This window comes from Poromitra crassiceps (genome assembly GCF_964638095.1).
Source record: "Poromitra crassiceps genome assembly, chromosome: 16".
In the NCBI taxonomy this organism is placed as follows: domain Eukaryota; kingdom Metazoa; phylum Chordata; class Actinopteri; order Beryciformes; family Melamphaidae; genus Poromitra; species Poromitra crassiceps.
The window spans coordinates 7,911,557-7,920,154 of NC_139645.1; the positions used below are offsets into that span (position 1 = coordinate 7,911,557).

The 8,598-nt window shown below is 44.8% G+C and overlaps 1 protein-coding gene across 1 annotated transcript; it reads right to left on the reverse strand.

Moving 5' to 3' along the window:
- Positions 1 to 205: 205 nt before the first annotated feature.
- On the reverse strand, positions 206 to 6,653 carry LOC310790988 (uncharacterized protein). The gene is made up of 6 exons (XM_083652712.1): positions 6,403 to 6,653; positions 1,573 to 1,692; positions 1,327 to 1,476; positions 1,044 to 1,180; positions 772 to 872; positions 206 to 654 (listed from the first exon to the last, which is right to left on the reverse strand). The coding sequence occupies exons 1-6, from the start codon at positions 6,575 to 6,577 to the stop codon at positions 486 to 488; spliced, it is 852 nt and encodes a 283-aa protein (XP_083508838.1). The 5' UTR covers positions 6,578 to 6,653; the 3' UTR covers positions 206 to 485.
- Between the last annotated feature and the right edge of the window lie 1,945 nt (positions 6,654 to 8,598).

The following is an 8,598-nucleotide window of genomic DNA, read 5'->3' on the forward strand; positions in this document are numbered from 1 at the left end:
TCACTATCACTTCCAACTTGGGTGGTATGTATCTGTTGTATGTATCATATTCAAGTTTGCTGCATTTGGTTGTGGACAGGAGCACATTCTGTGAATTAGAAATCTTTTGACAAATCTGACCCAATATTTTTTACACAGTTCTGGCTTAATATTGACACCCTCATATTTGGGATTAACTCATTACATTTACACAGCGTTTATTTCAAAGTATTCACTTTTAAAAACAACAAGAATATAGGGAAAATAGCAAATATCTCATAAAATGTTAATAGCACTGGAAACTGTACTGTGATGTAAAACAGCAAAGGAAGGCAGGAAATGAGCAAACTGCAATGATGCTGGAATGGCCCTTTAAAGTTTGACCAACATACAACATGTTATATACTGAAAGACAGCAGCCGTAACAGCAACTGATCCATAATGCATATACTGTAGGTAAATATTTAGCAAGGGGCTTTAACAAAGCTGTTATTAATGAGGAACTGTCACACCTCCTTCTCACAGACCCAGCCGATCCTGCTGTCACATGACAGGTCATTCCATTCGTTCAAAGCGTTATTATAAGTATAATCCAACTGAGCACAGTCCTCGTTCTGATAATTGTCAGGCTGCTGGTTCCATGCATCTCCCTGTACCCATCGGGAGCCCCAGTACCTGAAACAGAGGAGGACAAGGAGTCAAACCCTGTGGTGAAGACATCATCCATACTGTAGCTACAGTGACTCTGAAGTCTCACACCAATGAGTCAGAACAAATGTGATCAGGTCTTACGCTGTGGTCAGACGTGATCCATCCACCCATCTCCAGGTCCCTTCTTCCTTTCTGTCTGTCAGACCAATCCACACCTTCTTCTTTAATCCAACCAGGAATTCCTGTTTGTGGAGACGCGGTTAGAATGTTCACACGCACATGCTCACGCACACGCACACGCACACGCACATGCACACACGCATACACACACACACACACACACACACACACACACACACACACACACACACACACACACACACACACACACACACACACACACACAAACCCACCTGTTCCTCTTTGCTGTTGATGATCACCAGATAAGCTCCTCTGTTCAGACAGTCCTGCCTGCTCTCTTCCCAGGTTTTCTCCTCATCAGAGACGTAGTACAACTTACAGTCAAATTTAGTCGAAAAAGTATAGATGTCTGCGACAAATCAACACAACAAAACAAAACAAAACAAAACATGCATGTTAAATGATCACACTCACACATAAAATAATAACTATGTGAAATGCTTTGACGTCCGTGTAATGGTATCATTTAACTTATTATGATCAAAATTGACTCACTTTGTGTACATACGATATCTCTCAGGTTGTTGCAGCTGGTCTTTAACTGGTCTTTCTCTCTGGTCAGGTTGGTGTAACGGGTCTGTAACTGGTCTTTCTCTCTGGTCAGGTTAGCATTCTCCACCCGGAGATTGTTTTTGTCCTGAATAACTGCCATAGGAGATAAACGACATGTTGGGGTCTCACATAACATTCACATGACTTATTTAGGCGATCTATAATAGCATCACCAAACTGAAAACTCACATTGGACTGCCAGGCCGATGATCCCAGCCAGGAGGAGAAGACACAGCAGCCCCAGAAACACTGTGGCAGCTCGGAAAGGATTCCTCTTTTCTGAGCTCACACTTACAGTGACTGGACTGACTGTGGACACAAATGAACTGTGTTGGGGAACATTGCTTTTAAAAGTCATTTGTAAGGCACAATGTTACAGTACTATGGTACAAACTTGCTCTAACAATATTAAACTTGTTAGAGTACTTTTGCCTTCCACACATCAAAAGCATGTGAAAGCAATACAACTTTCACAGTCAAGTGTACTGTCAATCATTGTTTTAAGATGCAATGCAAGATGCTCTGTTTTTAAAATAGTAAGACATTCATTTATATCAAGCAGACTTAGCTTACACTTTTCAAATTAGTGACATGTCTGCACAAGATGTCATGAGCTACTCTCTTTTTTAACTTATATAATACATATTTGCTCTCACAAAAACGAGATGATGTGAACTAAAAGTAAAATAAACAACATTATTTCCCCCCCAACACCCCCCCCCCCCAGATCCTGGTTTCTGCTCCACCCTCTGCCGATCTGGGGAGAGCTGAAACTGGCTCCATGCTTCCTCCGAGACATGGTCAGTAGCCAGCCGCTTCTTTTCACCTGACAGGGAAAGCTTCACTGGTAGGACTAGTCCATGGGCCAGTCCAGATTCCGGTGCCACTCAAGGTGGCAAAACTTGCTTATAATTTTTGATAAGACACATGTCTGTAGATGATATTTTGGTATGATAGCCATTCCTTAGTGGTAGCTGACACAGTTACCAGCTTGTGAAGTGAACCACCCCTAAAGTAAATTGCATTTTAGACGCTGGTGCATATCCTGGGTTAGGCACATGGTCAGGGCATTTTTCAATCTTTTGTCAATCTTTTTCAATCTATTTTAAATGGGACCTTCTTAGCTTTCATTTAAGGCAACTGCTGCTAATAACAACTGCTGTTTGCTTCAAGAGGAAACCTGCCTATCTCTGCTGCCAAAAGGGCCTAAACACCTCCGCCCTTTTCACACCTAGAAAACCCCCACTTTGCGCTCAACAAGAACAGCTCAGAAGTTAACTGAAAATGCATGCTGACATAACAGTTAAACAGTTAGTAGACGGACAAGCCCGCCTTTTATTGTCACACGAACACTTCAACACATGCATGCGGCCACAAACACACACTCATGCTGACGGTGGCCGGTGAAATTTGTCCTCTGCATTTAACCCATCCAGGCTTGTCCTTTCCTCCGGGGGGCAGGCCAGGAGCATCGGTCGCTTTTTCTTTCCAGTGCCCGGGGACCAACTTCGGATGTTGTCATCACTGGTCGGATGACGATGACGATCTTCTGCATGTTTTTAGTGGGGGGGTTATGTACAGAGGAACCCCCTGGGGAGCACGGGGAGAACATGCAAACGCCACACAGAAAGGCCCTTTCGACGAGATAACCCACCTGGGCAGTAGGCACTGAAGATATGGGGGGGAACACAACCCCAGCGCTCACAGCGTCCCAGGCGAGAATCGAACTCCGGACCTTCTAGCTGTGAGGCGACAGCGCTACCGACTGCACCACCGTGCCCCCTAGCATGATCACATCATTTGTAATCATCTATTAATATCCTAATTCATATTAGGTCAATAATATATACATGTGATTGTGTTAATATTCCCATGAAATACTTCGTCCTATAGATTCAAATGTTATTTTCTAATGTTCTAAGTAACTGGTCAAGATGAGCTCTGATAATAAGACTGCTGGTAGGGGGTAATCAGAATGTGACATGCATACAGTGCCTCGCAAAAGTGGTTGAACACCCCCCCCCCCAGCAGCAGCTAAACGACTAATATAACCAGTCCAGTAGTAGTAAATATTTTTTAGAAAATGAAAACTGTAATATGTGCTGTTTGAATTATCCAACCCCTTTCACTTTGGCAAACCTCAACTCAAATACACAATGGAGTCCACTGCAATGAATGTGCAAGGGCAAAGCAGAAGCTGCTCTTGCATTATAGCTACACTCACTGAGCACTTTACTGGAACACCAGACTAATACTGGGTAGGTATCAGGGTGGGAATTTCGTCATTTTAGGGGCAAGGCCATCTGGCCTTCAGCGTCACATATTTTTTTAGGGCACAAGGCCACATGCCAGGGCACAAAGGCAATTGCTCTATTGACATCATGAAGAGCGATTTTTCAGAAATGTGTGTTAAAATGAGCCAATTACACATCCTTTGCACATTAAACTGAGACCACTGACGTTTTTTAAAGCAACTGACAGGAGGAGCAATGGAGGCCATGGCCTCCGTGTAATTCCCACCCTGGTAGGTATCAGCTTTCAGCTCTGTGTTAACCGGCTACCAAAGTGACAGACGTGTTGCATTCTGAGATACTTTTCTGCTGACCAAAGTTGTTGTTTTTGCACCATTCTGTGTCAATTCTTGAGACTGTTGTGACATCAGCAGTTTCAGAAGGGTTGCACCAACAACCATGCCGTGCCGTGGTCAAATTCGCTTATGGTGTGAGTTGCATTATGTTAGTTTGTTTGTTCAGCCATAGTAACCACACACAATGCCAGCATTGGTAAAATAGCTGTTGAATTCAACAATTTGATCAGAGTGAAATAAATGATAACCAATAAACATGTTGCATGCGGGTGTAATTACACCTCAATTAGGTCAACAACAGACATTTGATGTTAAATCCAACAAACCGGAGCTCTGAAATAAAACTCTTGCCCAGGACAAAATGATCCCCCTTTTTTTTCTTTTCTTTTTTTAGGGAATGTAATAATTTTATCTATCACATCCGCTATTTCTGTTGTCCCCCCCAATATATATATATATTTTTTCTCAACAGTACACAAACAAAACACATGAACAGGCTCGGACAGATTAAACAAAAAAACAACAACAGAAACATCAACATTCAATATTACCATGTGGTGCTACAAGCCGCTTAAGGTGCTTATGTGCTCATAAGAGATATTGTCCAAAGGATCCCACGCAAGGGGTCCACGAGCAACCAGCTGGGCGAGTCACCAGAATCCCGTTAGCGAAGGGCAGAACCAAAATGTTCGATACGTTTATGGGCAATTAGAGGGTAATTGTGCTTTTTGCTTTAATTGAGTGTACCTGTAAATTCTGTGTTATTTAGACAGTGTCCAAAATTAGCACCAGCCAGCAGCCAAATGCTGGTAATATATGCAAGTGGCTGGTAGATTTGCTTCACTCACCATCCAAAAAAACCACAATGGTAATCTATTGAGTGGCTGGTAAATTTTTTACATTCACTAGACATTTGACTGGTGGACAAAAAAGTAAATTTTGGACCCTGTATTGAGATCCAGCCAGGTGAATTTATTTCTCGTTATTGTGCTGTTGGCTTTGGAGTGTTCAGGTGGCTGTGCTGTAAATGTTGAGAGTCAGGTGAATGTGTCTTAGTTATTCTGGATACTGCATACCGGTATGTGCGCTGTGAGGGGGGGCTCTTTATGTGACCATGCCATGCCATCATGTCATAATCCACCTGGGCATAAGATGTTGGGAGAAGTACATTCCTCTATACCAGTGGAGAGGAGTAGAACAAGATCCCTAACGGAATTAAATCTGCATATTTTCTAAATGGTTTTAAAAACCTGAAAAAAATTATTGCTGAGTAAACTAGAGTAATGTGCAAGGCGAGCCTTCCGTTGTAATGGTTATTTAACTTGTGTGTTTTTGTTGATTGTTCTATTTGGTTTATTTGATGTGATGTGTTACCGTATGACCAGGGACCATGTTGGAAATAAGTGTTCACACTTTTAGATGCCCATCCCTTGGATTTTGTCTGCTATATCCATAAAGTCAATCAATCAATCAATCAATCAATCAATCAATCAATCAATCAATCAATCAATCAATCAATAAGATACTCTGGTACCATAGACCTATGAGCATCCTTATGCTTGACCATGGTGTTTGTTATGGCCAATCCATGTCTAAAGCACAGAAGTCCAATAACAGAACACTCAGGTTCAGATCAGGGAAGCCATCCCAATCACGCCCTTCCGAGTGCTGTGAGCATTCCAGTTTTTGTGTTTCGTGTTTCTGATGTTATTTGATGCCGCAGGGCTAAAAGAAATGACACAATTTAGGCAAAAATTGTGGAAACGTGTGTCATTGATGATTGAAGAGCTCAAGTCACCTCTATATTTGTCAGAAAAAAAATCACAACTGGCCTTACATATAAATGAAAGCTAAGGTCCCCTTTAAAATAGGACCAAAAACAATAGTACAAAAGATTGAAAAATGTCCTGACCATTAGCCTAAACCAGGATATGCACCAGCGTCTAAAATGCAATTGGCTTTAGGGGTGGTTCACTTCACGGTAACTGTGTCACAGCTACCACTCACGAATGGCTATCATACCAAAATATCATCTACAGACATGTGTCTTATCAAAAATCATAAGCAAGTTTTGCCACCTTGAGTGGTACCGACAAGTGAAATTTTGAGCTCTGGCCCATGGACTAGGACATAGCACGTGGGAGGTTCATGCTATTCCAACCAGTTCCCCTCCCTCCGAACAGGCGCCCCTAACGACCAGAGGAGGCACCACTTCAGCAACCAGGATATTGCATGTTTTGGTGAGGGGGTTCCTATATGAAGGAAACCCCCGGGAGGCACGGGGAGAACATGCAAACTCCACACAGAAAAAGAAACAACATTCTAATTTTAAAATGTAACGCATTACAAAAACTGAAAATGTGTCACTAGTTGCCACAAAATAGATAGATACATAGATAGATAGATAGATAGATAGATAGATGGATAGTTACTTTGGTGTTGACCCGCAGTAGTGTCCGGTGGTGTACTCTCCTCCGCCGAGGGGTTCTCATAAATCCTCAGGGTGTCTGCGCTCTCATAGATGTCCACAATCCTCTCCTCCTTCTCGCCTCTCTGACATCTAACCTTCTTGGTGAGGTCTACCTTGGCATACAGATCCTCAGACATCGCTGTATAATCACAGTGTTTTTCTCACCACACATCAGCTGTGTACCTGAATCAGTTCAGATGTGCTCTACTCTACTGTCGGGTGCCCTATCCTGCTCTGCTCAAGACTCCAGCAACTCACTGCACTATGTGTTTTGTTCAGGAAATACAAAAGTATAAATGTACGACTTCAGTAAGGGGAAAATAGAAAATAGAGGAAGTCACAGGTTTTGTATCTTTTTATCTGGTCTGTTACTTTTCACAAACCACAGTGCTTATGATAGAGTTTGGTTGAAGTTGGGTTGGCAGGGAGGAGGAGGGGGGTGGGGTGGGTCCAAGTGCCTTTTTATTCTTGTATACTCTTATGTTGTCGATATATAGTCTATTATCAATAAATGTTCCCATTACATGGGTTGTTGTAATACTGACAGCTTTGTGACTCACAAAGTCACAGATTCTGGACAAAAGCATCTTCCTGAGCACAAGAAGTCTACGTGCTACAGGATGTGTGTCAGTTGGGTTCTGTTAGGGTGAGGGTATGTAAGCCTGTACATGTGTCTTTGTCAGAGTTACTGAAGGAGGCTCACTGAACACTGTGGGGTCAGAGACAGACCTGCGGCGTTAACGACAACCGCATTCAGCGGCGTTTGCTATCAGAGGCGGATGACAAACTGACGCACAGCATTGGAGTTCACAACGTCCACGGAAAGAGCGGCTAAAGATGTAGATGAGCTGCAGCAAACGGCGGCGGAGGGTCTGTGCATAAAGTTCAGCCCGGGTGGTGGGGTCTTGGACCGGCGACCACCTTGACGTTCGGATGAATCACCTGCTGATTCACCGTCAGTGAATGGCCTTGACATTGACTTTGAAAACACTGGTGACAATTCTGAATGAGAAAACATAAAGGAGATGGGAGGAGGGCCACTCCATCCAATAAGCTGAAGTTCACAAAACTGGACATGTCTCCAACCTACCAGCAGCTCCCGCTCAACTCCACTATTTATATCCTTTGCCTGTAGTGTACATTTGCCACACTAGGGTATCGGCCCTTCGGGGCGGAAACCGTATGCACGCCCGATTCCTAGGTTCGCCCGTCCTGCAGCTTGCCAAGCTGGCCCTGCGGCCTTGCCCGCAGCTCGGCTGCTGTGTGGCCTTGCCTGCCCTATTGGCGCACGTACAATGTCTCCCTCTCTCAGTCTCTCTCTCTCTCCCTCAGTCTCTCTCCCCCTCTCTCTCTCTCCCTCAGGCTCTCCCCCCTCTCTCTCCCTCTCCTCTCTCTCCCTCCCTGCCTCTCCTCGTCTCTCTCTCCTCTCTCTCCCTCAGTCTCTCTCGTGAGCCTCAGACTGATGACATCACTGATGACATTAAATTAAAACACCCTAGGCGCTTTTTATTTTTTCTTCTTTTGAGCGGAGCGGAGTGGTGAGTGCGAGCGGGTGAAATCTGTATGGAGCGGGGAGCGGTCTGGAGCGGAGCGGCCAGGAGCGGCCTTGAGTGCTGGAGCAGGTGGACAGGGCCGCTCCGGGAGCGAGGAGCGGTAATTATCACCGCTCCGCTCCGCTCACATGCTCTGATAAACAGACAGACAGAACCATAGCGCCCACCCACTTCTTGCCTAGGCCCATCCAGAGCCGTATAGATAGAAGAGTCGCGACATGGGGGTACGGTGGTGCAGTGGTAAGCGCTGTCGCCTCACAGCTCGAAGGTCCTGGGTTCGATTCCCACCTGGGACGCTGTGAACGCTGAAGGAATGCGTGCCCGTCCGCATGTCCTCGAGTGCCCACCGCCCGGGTGGGGTCGTCTAAAAGGGCCTTTCTGTGTGGAGTTTGCATGTTCTCCCCGTGCCTCCCGGGGGTTTCCTTCATATAGAACCCCCTTCACAAAAACATGCAATATACTGGTTGCTGAAGTGGTGCCTCCTCTGGTCGTTAAGGGCGCCTGTTCAGAGGGAGGGGAACTGGTTGGAATAGCGTGAACCTCCCATGTGCTATGTCCTACCGGTGAAGCTTCCTCTGTCAGGTGAAAAGAAGCGGCTGGCTAAC

Coding starts and splice junctions, on each gene's coding strand:
- LOC310790988 (XM_083652712.1), bottom strand. CDS start 6,577: ATGTCTGAGGATCTGTATGCCAAGGTAGACCTCACCAAGAAGGTTAGA. Junction 1,477..1,572: donor CATCGGCCTGGCAGTCCAAT/GTGAGTTTTCAG, acceptor CTCCTATGGCAG/TTATTCAGGACAAAAACAAT. Junction 655..771: donor GGATCACGTCTGACCACAGC/GTAAGACCTGAT, acceptor CCTCTGTTTCAG/GTACTGGGGCTCCCGATGGG.